Source organism: Myripristis murdjan, chromosome 23 (genome assembly GCF_902150065.1).
Source record: "Myripristis murdjan chromosome 23, fMyrMur1.1, whole genome shotgun sequence".
Classification (NCBI taxonomy): domain Eukaryota; kingdom Metazoa; phylum Chordata; class Actinopteri; order Holocentriformes; family Holocentridae; genus Myripristis; species Myripristis murdjan.
In genome coordinates, this window is record NC_044002.1 from 20,595,726 (window position 1) to 20,610,143 (window position 14,418).

The window sequence follows — 14,418 nt, forward strand, 5'->3', positions numbered from 1 at the left end:
GTTTTTACAAAGGTGCTTTCAATTGTTCTTTTTTTAAAACACAGTTTTCATCTGGCACAAAAAAAAAAAAAAACCTAAAGCAAGAAGCATGATGAGCCCTAAGTGTTATATTAGTTATAATAAATAACAATCCCTCCCATAGTAGCCTTTTTTCTTTTTCTTTTTTTTTCCTTTTTTTAATTATTATTTATTTTGCTGAGCTGAATGCATTTCTTTGCTCTAGTACATTTTCTTATCAGAGAACTGTTTCCATTAATCAGAGCAGCAGAAGCATCTGGGCAAAACAAACACAGGCACGGGCACAGACACATGACAACACGCACACACACACACACACACACACACACACACACACACACACACACACACACACACACACACACACACTCATCATTCTCCTCCCCAGCAAAACGCAGATAAACGGACATGACGACCAAATAATCCAAATGCTATTAAGCAACAGCAGCAGCGGCGGCTCCCATCACAAGAATTTGACTGCGATAAATCGTCTCGGGTCGAGTTTTTTTTTTTTTTTTTTTCAAATTAAAATGCTGCCTCGTCATCTTCAGGCCCTGCTGATGCAAACTGTCCTCGCAAGCTTGAAACCAGCCAGCGGCAAAGTCACCGATCTGCCGTGCCAGAGACAGAGAGAGACGGTTTTACTGTGGAAACACCAGCAGAGTATGACGGCGTATCAGGGACAGTGTAGGGGGGGGGAAAAATAATAATAATAATATTCACGGAGGCAGGCAAGGTGGGGTAATATTCTGAGAAAAATATCCTCTGAGAAAAACGTGGTCAGTTTATGAGAAAAAACAAAATAAAATAAAATAAAATAAAAATGTAAGTTTATGAGAAAAAAAAAAAACAAAAATGAAAATTCTGAGATTATAAAGTCACAAATTTAAAAAAAAAAAAAAAAAATTAGAAAAATAGTCTTTCTTTTACTTTACATTGCTTCATGTTGCTGACTCCAGTTCTTGTTTCTTGGTTCCTTGGCCAACAAAGTAAAAGCAGAATTTTTTTCTCATAAATTAGCGACTATAATCGGACAATTTTCCAGTTTTTTTCCTCATAAATTTATGACTTATTCCTCTCAAATTTGTGACTTTATAAACTCTGAATTTTCAAGAGTTTTTTCTCAAACATTTGTGAGGTTTTTCGCGTAAAGTTATCACTTTAATTTCAGAGAATATCCTCTTTTTTTTTTTTTTTTTTTTTTTTTTTTTTTACACATTTAATCTCGGAGTTTTGCTCCTCACCCCGACTCCATAATTTTTTTTAATTTTTTTTTAAATGAAGGCCCTTATACGCCGTCATACAAGACAAATTAAAAAGATCAGACATTTTCGGGGCTCAGAGGAATCTGACTTAGCCTGAGCCACGGCAGATCCACACTGTAATCCTTATTTTTCCTTTCTCACTCTCTCCTGCTCTCTGGCCATGGGCTCAACAGTCGTCAAGGCAAAGTAACATGAAAGAATCGTCTTCATATTTGCTTCAGCCAAAACGTTATACAATAAACTGAGTGGTATGGACAAAAGAAAAAAGAAAGTGCCCAGTCCTGCCTTTTTTTTGTTTCCCCTCTCACACTGATCCACTGATGTCTGTTTGTCCGTCCTCAAGCTTGAACCCAAACCCCCAGACGAAGACAGTGCTGATTCTGGAGATTACACAAATTCTGGTTAACAGTCATAGCAAATATTTGTGACTGAGATACAAATCATGTAGTGTTTTTGCTGCGTCACAGTTCTACACGTACGACCAGGGAGAGTCGAGTCTTTCCACGCTTTGCCGTCAACGCACGTCTGTTTCTGCTCCAAACACTAAACAGACACAGTGTTCACATCCTCGAAGCACCAGTGAACGTGGACCCGAGATCCTGCGAGGTGATTTGGTAACGGCAGAGGGAGCTCGCCTTGCCTTCACACTCCGACACAGCGAGCGGAGTGATGGAGGTATTATGGGATGGAGAGATAAGAGACAAGACCTCTGTCCTGTAGGCAGCGTCTGAAATCTGCTGTCTGCTTTTGATGCTTTACACTCGACAGGTCGTGATATAATTTGAGTGGAGATTAATTTAAAACTGCTTCAATCGCTGATATAAATCAATGTTTCTTTTTGTCTTGGTCTTGTTATTTATTTATTATCATTATTATTTTATTTTAAGTAGCCTCAAACCTGCTGAGTCTCCACATTTTCTAACATGGCGCATGCACTGTGACCACTGTGATTTCATTCAACTACAAAACATGGCTGAAAACATGGCTGGTCTGCATGAGCTGGGATTGGTTTACATCATTACAGCTCAAAGTTTAGGTGACTACCACTGTGGCTTTAATTTGATAAGCTTATGGCCAATATATGGTGGCCCACAGGGACAAAACTTGTCAAAACCAAACACTAAACACTGGCCGAGCCAAGACAGTGAAATGTTCTCATCTCAGCCGGCGTGCTGGGAGAGCCTCGCAGATTTATACAGCAACCATCAAATCTGACCAACATTTGGCTCTTGACTGGTGTCATTACAGACGCTGCCTATCAAGTGTCACATTTATATTATTATCATTATTATTGTTATTGATGTTGTCATGGGGAGGAAATGCCAAGCCTTTCAGTGATGAAAACTTGCCACTGATTTCTGGATAGTGTCGCCACCCGGTGGAGAAAAGAAGGCCAAGTGTGGAGAGGCAGCAGTGTATATATCACACGTCGGGCGTTTGGTCTGCACATGTTGCACAGCAGAGACCGAGAGCAGGAAGCCAGAAACCTCATCGGTGTGTAAACGGCTTGACTTGTAACTAAAAACCACCTGATGGATGTGAGTCTACATCTATTCTGTGACTGAATGAGCCAAATCAGAGCCAGCTCTGCCTCCAAAACCCCCCCCCCCCCATCTACTACTGGGAATAAGTCAGGCGGTGGTTTTGAGGAGGGGACAAAAGAAGAATGTACCCACTGATGCATCACATTAAAGAGACATCCTGGCAACACACCAGGATACACACACCGACAACTCGGTTTCCCCCCACTGTAATTTTCATTACAACTGGATTATTGGCACCGGCAGACTCAATTCTCTCACTCTCTCACTCACTCACACACACACACACACACACTACTGTATATGTTATATATAGATATATATATTAAATTTGATATCTTAGGATCATTCCTCTATTGTTTCTACAACACTATTAAAATTGTTGGCGCCGTATGCGTCTGCACGGCCATCATCATCATCATCAATAATTGGGGCGTTTGTCACAGGGCGAAGCAAACCAAATCATCACTGAAATGAAAGCAGGGGGATTTGCACTCATTCATGTCAAAGACGCCCTCCAATAAATACATATTAAGCCACAGACGCTCGTAAGATTTTATATGAAGGTTTTGTTTTTGTTTTTTGTTTTTTGTTTTTTTGCTGTTGTTGGATGATTTGGTCAAAAGGGCAACTGCTGATGTTGTAGCTTGGGAGAGTGAAACCTCGGGTGTGAATGAATTCCAACAGCTTTTTTTTGGCGCTGTCCTGTTTTGAAATAAATGAAATAACGGTGAAATCAAACTCTTTTAGCTGGGACCCCCCCTGCGCACTCCTCAAGAAGCCCCTCAAGGGACTTCAAAACTCACTCCGGCCACCGCCGACCTGTCTCAACGCAATTTCAACACACGCAAGCCTGAACAGACGTCATCTCGTCAGCTATTTTCTCCAAATTAGTGTATGGATGCCTGTGCATGTGGTAGAACGTGTTTCTTTCTTTTTTTTTTTTTTTTTTTGCATGGATACAAAGCACAAATCCAAGACTTCAGAAAAATGAAAAGAATCAACAGCAAAATAAAATTTAGACATAAAGCGACCAATGCCAGCAAACGCTGCGTGCAAATCCTCTTTTTTTTTTTGTTGTGTGTGTGTAAACCCTCTAGAAATCAAGTGTGAATGAAAAACAAAAGCAACGTTTTGGCAGAGTTTAAAGATTCTTTGCGCGCTCCAGGAAATCAGCGGGAAGAGGAAAAAATTAAGTTAAATTAAATTTGAAAAAGAAGGAGGGGATATCAGGCCTTGGAAATATTAAAAAAAAAAAAAAAAAAAAAAAAAAAAAAAAACACTGCCTCAGGTCACCATGAAGTTATGCTCATATCCAAAATAACACAGTGTTGTTCAGTGCCCCCCCTCAAAAAAAAATAAAAAATAAAAATAAAGCCTGTGTGAATTAACCTTTCCAGCCCTGATTTTCCCATCTGGTTCAGTACCATGACCTGTGGCAGCAGGAGCTCAACGTGACGAGGCGGGTTTGTTGTTTTGTTGCTGCAGACGAGTTTATTCCCATGAGTAGAGGTCGGGCACAGAAAAAAAAAAAAAAAAATTAAAAATAAAAATAAAAAAACTCGCCTTAAGAGTCCCGTTGGGGGGGAGGGGTGCAGGGGTGTGGGTGGGTGTTCAGTCAGGTAGAGGGGTGCTGGAGGGAGAGGGGGAGCGGGGCTGTGGCGGGAGGGCGGGGCTACAGGGTGATGAGGTCCACCAAGTTGCCCTTGGGTGGGGTCATGCTGTCGGGGAAGAAGTTGACGAGCGTGTCGAAGAGCTGCGTTCGCTGGGCGTACGTCTGGTCCACGTCTGAGAAGCCTGACAGAGAGAGAGAGGGAGGGAGAGAGAGAGAGAGACAAACAGAGAGAGTGGGTGGGTGCAGAACGGCTAAATTCCCACAGGAAGGTATGGTGCTGTATAGATAGCAGAAGGTCAGGAAAACACACAGCATCAAAGAGACGGGGAGTGCGCGCAATAATATGTTTACGCTGATTTAATCCGCCTCGGCTGGCGCTGACGGATGATTTGTTTTCATCGGCCTTTCACCCGCCGGCATTAAAGTGTAAATCTGCATTAATGTACGAATCTGTCGGCAGCCGTGCCTGGCGTGAACCGAGCCGCGGCCGTCAGGGAGAAACACTTCAATGGCATCACGGAAAAAAAGGTAAAACCGGGGGCTGCACCTGCCTCACGATTTCCAGAGCCGACCTTCCGACGCTGATGAATTTAATCTTCATCCACCCCACCCCACGCTCAACTTCAAGTTTCAAATACCGGCTGCTCTCGCCACGACTGGAGAGCTCTGATCTCCAGTTAATTAATCCAATTAACTGTGCATCTACCATCTGTCTGAAAACATATTGCAATGTCCAGAAACTATCTTAAAAAAATAAAATAAAAATTAAAAAAAGTACATTCTGAGTCATGATGATTCAACTCTCAAGGGGCAGCCCTCGTCAAATCCACCTACAGATGCTCTTTCACTGCTAAATATCACTAATTTAAGACTTTTTTATTATTATTATTATTTACCTGCATCATCTACTTCTACTGCTCAAGAAGTGAAAATGTGATTCACTCACAACCGCAGGGCGTTTGTTCTGATCCACTATGTATCAAGGTCTTACTTTGCTTTAAGAAATTATGTTTTATTCCCAAATTCCTATTTAAGCACTGCATTACATTACATTGCCCATAATCCAAAAACAAATCCCCCCCATCGGAGATCACGCTGTTACCATGGAGATGCAAACCACACTGAAGTAGTGGAGTGTATAAAAGTATAAAACTAGAATTATGACTACAACGCTATACAACAAAGCACCATATCTATGCACAATAAATCAGAAATTATCATAAAATTAAAGATAAAATTTAACTTCAGACTAGGAGTGCACAAAAGCAGTTCTATGTGTTTTTTTTTTTTTGTAGTTAATTCTCTGTAAGTCTTTTTCCCCAATTACTTTTATAGTCTTTTTCTGTGTAAATTAATTTTTATAGTTTCACGATTCACCTTGTAACCTGCTGGATCGGATCCCAAAACGTTCATATTGTATTACTGATGATCGTGAACTGACTGGGGCCATGTGCTTTCAGGACCGGGAGGGACTTAAGGCCTTTTTACCGCAGGTCTGAATTTTCGGCATAAAAAATGTGCACATAAACTCCTAAAATAAACACACACATAAACACATTGACTCAGAAATCCTGCACTATGAAGATCCATCATTATTTTTTTCCAGAGGCTAGATTGATTTTTTTTTTTTTTTTTTTTTTAATATATACGAAAGAAAAACTGCCACGTAATCCGATTTTTTTTTTGTGTTATATGGTTAAAAAACATCAGGATGTACATGCAGCTGCTGATCTCCTCGGTTCCCGAGAACAGAGAGCTGCGTGATAAAAGCGGTAACACTGACAGACAAGCGGAACAGAGAGAACCAAAGGCGTTCTGGAAGCACATCCAGTGAAACAAACGAGCGGCACGACACCGCGTCAGAGGATTTTACGGATGCTGTCGTTGCAGCTTTTTAAATTGAACTTCTGATAGTGTTTTGATGTTGTAAATAATACAATGATAAAGCCAGATTTTTTTTCCATTGGATCAGGGATGGATGAAATTTTTTTGGATTAGGAGTTTACCAAGACGGCGTGTGAGTGAAACGTCCTTCATCAGGGACTTGAAGCGAGTACAGACAAATCTAATCCATTACGACAAAATGGGAATCTACGGTGAGTTTCCATTGAAAACTGTCAGCTTGTGTTTATCTTGTAGTTTCCGTAGCATTTCCTAGACTAGTGAGCCAACTTCTCCTCATCAACATTCATTCGTCTGATGTCTGGTGGAGGCGAGTGGAGGAGGTCAAAAGCCAGACCAGGGAGACACAGACACCAGAGGATTTGCTTTGTTTTCTTTCGGCGATGAAAACTCAGCGTCAAGACTCGGTGTGAGTAGTTTGATATACTTTCATGGCGTTTATTAGCATCAGATTCAGTGAATGGATTGTTAGTGCGGGCTCTTACCCAGCGGGATGAAGTCGGAGCTGGACTTGAAGAGCGCCGAGGGCAGGAGCTGGAACTGAGAACAACAAGAAACACAGGAGTCACTTTCACATCGAGTCCCGCCGGACAAACGGTGACAGCAGATTAACCGGCTGCTGCGGACGCCGTGCGGTAACGACGGGCGGCGTGCGGCCTGAGTGCACCTTGTTATCGAGGCGTTTCAGAGCCCGCGTCTGTCTGGAACGCTGGAGGTTATAATTCAAAGCTCCAGCTGCGCTCATGATGCAACACCTTTACTGGATTCACAAGCTCAGACGTGGTCGACAGTCACAAGAAGCTTTTCTCGCTTTCTTTCTTTCTTTCTCTGTTAACCTCTCTCTCTCTTTCCTTCCTAAACCATACCTGTTTCTTTATTTCTGCCTTTACTCTCCTTTCTCCTTTCTAACTTTCTATCCGTTAAGCCTTTTCTCTCTGCACTGCTGTTTTTCTTCATCCTCAATACATCTATCCCTCTTTCTAATTTCCTAAATTAACTCTTTCTTTAGTGCTTACTTTTTTTGCTTCTGTTATTTTACCTTATTATTATCTCTCTGTCTCATTATTATTATTGCTAAATAACACTAAGATGGGAGAAAAAACTGTAACACTACTATGAACAAAAATTTAAGAAAGGCTGCACTGTGAACGAAATATCAAAATAAAGTGTAAAGGTTTTTAATTTTCATCTTTTTGTTTATTTGACACAGAAATATATTCATTTTATTTATATAATTATATTATTTTAGAAGATTTTTTTACTGAATGGTACATTTAAAAATATTGTTAGTACATATTAAAAATGAATTACATTATATAACACCTGATGCAAACATAAACTAAACTAAATTTACATTTTATACCTTTACAATTGCCACAATTACCAAAAATACCAAGATTAGAACCAAAACCAACTAAGAACTACATGAAATCTACCAAAGCCACATTGAAATCTAACTAAAACTAAGGCGAATTTAAAAAATGAAGACCGTGTAAAAATAAAAACAAATGAAAAATGTGTTAAAATATGATGATTTCTGCTCTCGGTACCTCTTTGGTCTCGTCCGGGTCGCTGTGGTCGACGGTCAGCGACAGGTCGTTCTGGAGGTACTTCAGAGCGCTCAGCGGCTCCGACTGGGCTTTCTCCTCAAATCTAACCAGGGAAAAAACAAAAACAAAAACAAAACACAGACAAACGTCAAACACACACACATACGCATGCACACTGGGGCTGCAGCTGCAAAAACTGGCCGCTAGATGGCGCCACGAGCACAGCAATCACATCATCAGGATTCAGGGCCGACGCTCCATGATCGAAACATTTGATTTCTTCCTGGTTTGTTGATGTTTGTTGTGTTTTATCTCAGAGCTTCTAAAAAGAGGAGAAACAATCTGGTTTCCTCTGCAGTCGGGTTCAGAGTGGAGGGGAAATAAAAAAGCTGAAAGCCTCCGTCTGATGCATTAAATGCGTCAAAAAAGTTGCATGACACATTCTAGGATATTCCAGTAGAGCTGCATTCATAAAACTCCCCGACCAAAATAGCTCAGCACGTGTCAAGACGACATGTGAGCTATTTTGGGACAAGAGGTGTGGTACTACTCGAGCTAAAAATACACAGACCTGTATTTCCTAATGAGGTATCTGCAGTGGCGCAGCAGGTACTCCTTGGAGGGCCGACACAGTTTGAGGGACCAGAAGTCGTCCAGACGCATTTTAGGGGAGCAAGACTTCCCCGGGTTTCCACCGAACAAGTAATGCACCTGAAACACACGACACAGCGTGAACACACACTGCTGTCACACACTCAACTCAGTATCAAGTGATTAGCATCTGTCAATAAAAAAAAAAAGTCAAGTTTAATGAACAGTCTAGTTTTTATTCAGGGGATAAAAAGCAGACGATTGATAATTAGAGCCTGAATTTTAGGTTAGATAGCAAATCACCAAGAGACCTGACAATGTCTTTAAACTCACCAACTAATTAAATAATAACAATAATAATACTATAACAATAAACTTTATTTATGTAGCACCTTCAAGAACATAGTTACAGTGTTTGAAAACAGCAAAAGAAAAGGCAGAATCCAATAAAATCACAATTAAATAACTAAAAGTATTAAAAGCATACATGCAAGAATGAAATAAAGTAGCGAAACAGAGCAAAATAATAAAACAATACAACAAATTATTAGACATAAACAGTAAGGAATCAAGCAAGTAAAAGTGCATTTAAAAATGTGCATATTTTAAAAAAATGCACACCAAACTAAAGACAAATTGACTGACAAAACTAAACCCAGTACATACATATATTCATACTTTTGAACTAACTGTACTTATTTTAAACTAAAATGTGGCGTCTCATTGTACGTGGTGATTTTAGTTTCTTGAGTCAATAAATATGCGACTCATTAATAAGAAAACGTTTAATGTCTCAGATGTTGAGGATTTAAAATGCATAAAGCACAGCGGAATATTTCCCCCCAAATATCCGAGACTAATAATTAAAAGACGCAGCAAGATAACTTTATAATTTTGCAGCTCCACTGGTGTGTGTGTGTGTGTGTGTGTGTGTGTGTGTGTGTGTGTGTGTGTGTGTGTGAGTCCCTGCTTTTGTATCTGCTCCTTCAGTGACTATAAAGCACAAAAACGTTTCTTGCGATATCGTTTTTCCTTGCAGGGCAAAATGTTTATCTTAAAATGTTCATTTAGCAGAGAGCGGCTGTGGGCGAGCAGCTGGGCCAGGTGTGTAAATGAAAGCTCGAGACGAGAAGTGTTAACCGGATATGAAACAACGAGGTCAAGCCGGGCCTTTATTTTTTTATTTTTTATTTATTTTTTTTTTATGTTTCGGCATGCTGCCATTTTCAGAAATGCTTTATTGAGCCCCAAGAATTGGGTCAGTTACAGTTGCTCAATTCTCAAGAGAAGAATTAAATTATAAGAAATAGAAAGAAAAACAAAATATGAAAATATGTGCCTTACAAATTTTAAAAAAAGTATCAATATAAAAAAGTGTTTTAGCATTTCTCATGTTTTTGTTTTTCTGGGGTTTTTTTGGAAGCTGGTCAGGTCAAGTGTCAACCAAAGTTCAAGGTGAGAGGCTAGGCTTATTGTATGTGTGTGTGTGTGTGTGTGTGTGTGTGTGTGTGTGTGTTACCTTGTGCATCTCATCGTAAACCAGCTGGTGGGCGAAGCGTGGGCACGGCTCCTCCTCCTGCAGAGCTTTACTTGGGTTTTCTTTCACTGCCTGATCGTTTTTGTACACACATGACCTGAGCAGACACAAACACACACACACACACACACACACACACACACACACACACACACACACACACACACACACACACAGAGAAACAGAAGAGAAAAACCACAGAGGAAGCAAACTCACTTTAGTGGCAATAAAAAAAGCCTCCCTAAAGCCCTCAAGCAAATGCTGTGCAACAAATTGGGTTCTTTACGCACGCACACACACTCTGCATGCAAACACACATACATAAACACACACACACACACACACAAAACATGTCTAGCAGAGGGGAACAAGCACACACATCCACATAATGTTGGAAGTGTCTCATTGACTTATTTCACTGGACACTCAGTACAAGAACAGCAACTGAAATCAATGTACTGGAACAGGGAGAGCTGCAGCCTGACAGCCTGTTCTTTCACAACCACTGAGCCAAACATCGAGGAAGACACACACACACACACATGCATGCACACGCACGCACACGCACGCACGCACACACACGTAGAGAACAGGCAGTTCCCTTCTGAAGGGCAGAGGGGTTACAAACTCTGTTTAAGGAGGTCAGGAAATGCTTTGAAACGTGATGCTCCGTGGCTATGATTGTATAAAAATACGCAGGAGGTGTGTGTGTGCGTGCGTGCATGCGTGTGTGTGTGTGTGTGTGTGTGCGCTCTCTATTTGCTGTTGTGTTGTGACGATTACATAAAAATTGTCTTGGTTGCACAGTCTGTGTGTGTGTGTGTGTGTGTGTGTGTGTGCTCTCTACTAGCTGTTGTGGTGGGACGATTACATAAAAATTGTCTCGGCTGTACAGTCTGTGTGTGTGTGTGTGTGTGTGTGTGTGTGTGTGTGTGCATTTGTGCTTCTTACTAGTTGTTATGGTGACGACTATAAAAATGTCTCAACTAGACTGAACTGGTGTGTGTGTGTGTGTGTGTGTGTGTGTGTGTGTGTTTCCTACACTGACAGTTGCATAACAATGTCTTAATCGTACAGTACAGACCTTCTGTGTGTGTGTGCATGTGTGTGTGCGTGCGTGCATGCGTGTGTGTGTATGAGTAATGCCTCCCCATTGTTTTGGTACTAACTATATATAAAAAAAACTACCGTTTGTGGGTGTGTGTCAAACCAAGCGTGCTCTCTCCTAGTTCTTGCACTGATTATTACATAACAATCCCTCAGCTGTACAAAATGTGTGTGTGTGTGTGTGTTTTTATTTTATTTTTTTTATTTTTTTACACACATTCCATACCAGTTGTTGCGGGCGATGTCGTAGATCCAGAAGGAGTTGCGGACGTTCTCCTCCCGCTTGTCCTTGTCCTTGCTGAGGCCTGACAGGACGTGGATCTCGTTCAGCTCGGGGTCGATGGTGGCTCTCTGGGTGAAGCCCGTCATCGGCACTGAGGGAAAGGACAAAAAAAAAAAAAAAAAAAGATAAACAAAGGGAGGTCAGCTCACAGATAAGGGAAGGATAATCCAACACTGACCTCCGAGTGTTCCTCCTTTCCCACTTATTTCACAAGTCAACCTCACAAAAGCTGCATGACGACTGTAGATGTAAACTGACAGACATGAGAAGGTTTCCAGTGGATTCTTCCATAGGAGGTTTTTCAGGTGTTTCAATTTAAAAAGGCTGAGTTAAAATTTGCTTAAAAAAAAATTAAACAGGCAGAAAAAAATGCATAGACTCAAAAAAATAATCCCTCTCCATCATCACTTGTGAGCCACCATCAGTGTGTGACCCTTTAAAAAGTCCACTATGCAAAATTGCCAAGGTTGGTTTAAGTGATAATCTTTAGGCTCAACTGAGAGAAAACACAGAATAAGCACATAATTTATCAGTATTTCAACTTTTTTGTCAGCTGATTCTAAAACTTTCTTAAATCTATCAATTTTGCATGATGTACCTTTAATTGACCCATCAGAATCAATTATTAGACATAACTGTGTTTATACACATCTAATGAGAATGCTGCTTCAGTTGAGATGCACAAACGACGACGTTCAGAAGTTATCTGGGCCAGTAGGTCGTATTAGCATAGAAGTTAAAAAAAAAAAAAAAAAAAAAAAGAAATTTATCAGCAGAAGAAGACAGCCTCTGAAACACGAATTTTACTGGCTCCATTAATAATGGACAGTTCTCCTCCCGTAAATGAAAAGAAAGAAAAAAAAAAAGAAAAATTAAAACCAGCAAAACAACACTGCGAGAGGCTATCAAAGCAAACGGCTTGATAACACAGAAACACGCTGCCATGGCAACAAGGCCCGGCAGAGACACACAGAAGAGAGGAGCAGGATGCAAATTCAGCCGGTGTGATCATCAGTGCCAACACACACACACGCACACACACACACACACGCACACACTGTTGTTGTGCTGTAAACACAGCAGGACACACTGGGCGGAGCGAGGCACCAACACTGCAGGGTCGCGGGTTCAATTCCCGGCGTTGCTTGCTGGGCAGAGCAAGGCAGCATGAACAGTTTAATTCCCTCTGATTCCAACACGCCTGCACTCGTGGGACTGAAGCGAGTTTTGGAGAAAGGGCAAAATAAAATGTTGCTCTCCAGATGTTTGAAAATAAAGCCCAATGCCTCGGTTCATTATAATGAATTACAGGGATCAAAGAGAAAATCCAGCTTGCTTAACAGATTTTTGGAATATAATGGAGTTCAATGAGTTACATGATACGAGCTATTTCTGGTGGCGGTTAGGTGGACCACACCGCGCTGAAGCCCTCGCTGTTCACATTGGCCACGTCCAAAATAACATTAAAAAAAATACACTGCTCTTAGCCTTTAAAGCAGCGCACATTTGCATTTAATTTGACAGTATTTCATTCTGTTCTTTTCTACTTTAGCCATGCAAAGGAGACAACAATCATGACATCATCTAGAGAAATTTTTAAAAGGCAGGTCAAGCAGCTTTTATGGAAGAAGGTGAATGTGCATTGATTCTAGATAGTTTTTCTGCTTTTTAATTGTTATTATTTGTTTATTTGTTTTATTGGGATGTCTTCTGTTCCCACCTATTTTTGTATGACCTCTGTCTTGACTTTGTCTGTTTCTTGTGTATTTTGTTTCTTGTATGTAACACCAAGGACCATGCTGGAAATAAGTTTTGTACTTTTGCATGTCATCCGATGGATTGCTGTTTTATTCGTCTTAATCCATAAATAAATCTATCTATCTATCTATCTTGAAACCCCAATTAACTGTAGTAATTTGCTTTTTTTTTTTTTTTTTTTTTTTTTTTTTTAACCAGGGTATCAATTTGGTATCGAGTACCCTGATACTAAACGTGGTATTGCTATCAAAGTCAAAATTTTACGAGTGCAGTATTAACAGCTTGATTCCCACTAGAGCCGCTCATGTGAGCGTGTTTACACTGATGGTGCTGAAAGCCGTTTTGGATAGGAGCCGGAAACAAATGGCACACGTTACCTCGCAGAATTATAAACACCGCATGCATGCACAGACATCAGAAGGAAAAAAAAAAAAAAAAAAAAAAAAAAAAACCCTAAGACTGAGGTGTTTGTTGGCGCGCCACCGTCCAGTTTCACACACTAATAATGCGGGAAGAAAAGAGCAGAATTGATCCAATTACTGCCAACTCGGGCCGGCTAGTTTAAAACATCTTTTTCATGAGTTTCTCAGTTGGGAGGATACAGATAATTAGGGTCATTTCTGCAGCGAGCTTCACCGACTCAGCCAGACAAGGATTATTCATCATCATTACCTCGCGAAAGTGACACATCCATTTTCATGTAACGGCAACGCTGAGGCTAGACCTCGAATATTACACATTGGGGCTACAGTGACAGCGTTTAATTAATCGCCCCGAGTTTAATCTAAATTAACTTGATTGGGAGAAAAACCTCCCAGATGAGAACGGGGACGGACACAGAGCAGACTGAGTGACAGGCGTCAGCGGCCTCCGCGCGCACGGGCCGGGCTCATTAGATCAGGGGTTGGGAGATGAAAACGAACAGGACAGACGTCATGTTGTTGCAGCGCCGAGCCTCCTGGCCCGAGCCGCGGCGCACATAAACATTCAAGAGCGATTACGAGAGAGAGAGAGCGAGCGAGCGAGTGAGAAAGAACGAGAGAGAGAAAGAGAGAGAAAGAGAGAGACAGAACTGTTTGGGCTTGCTGCTTCCTTCCTGCCAAAATACATTCTGTTCTTTCTTGCTCTCCGTTTCACTCTTGCTCACCCTTTTCATTTTTTTTTTTCAATCTCTCTTCCTCTCTCTCACTCATACGTCCACATCCAAACACCCCCCCGCCCCTCTCTCTCTCTCTCTCTCTCTCTCTCTCT

General features: G+C 41.0%; 1 protein-coding gene across 2 annotated transcripts in view; it reads right to left on the reverse strand.

The window, feature by feature from the left end:
* Nucleotides 1-208: 208 nt before the first annotated feature.
* mkln1 (muskelin 1, intracellular mediator containing kelch motifs) overlaps nt 209-14,418 on the reverse strand; it is a 30,991-nt gene continuing 16,781 nt past the window's right edge. For both annotated transcript variants that reach the window (XM_030045627.1, XM_030045625.1), the window contains exons 13-18: nt 11,353-11,500; nt 10,002-10,116; nt 8,463-8,602; nt 7,892-7,994; nt 6,827-6,881; nt 209-4,621 (exon numbers count right to left, since the gene is read on the reverse strand). In XM_030045627.1, coding sequence (XP_029901487.1) covers nt 4,500-4,621; nt 6,827-6,881; nt 7,892-7,994; nt 8,463-8,602; nt 10,002-10,116; nt 11,353-11,500 — 683 coding nt within the window. In that variant the 3' untranslated portion in view covers nt 209-4,499. The remainder of the gene's footprint in view (nt 4,622-6,826; nt 6,882-7,891; nt 7,995-8,462; nt 8,603-10,001; nt 10,117-11,352; nt 11,501-14,418) is intronic.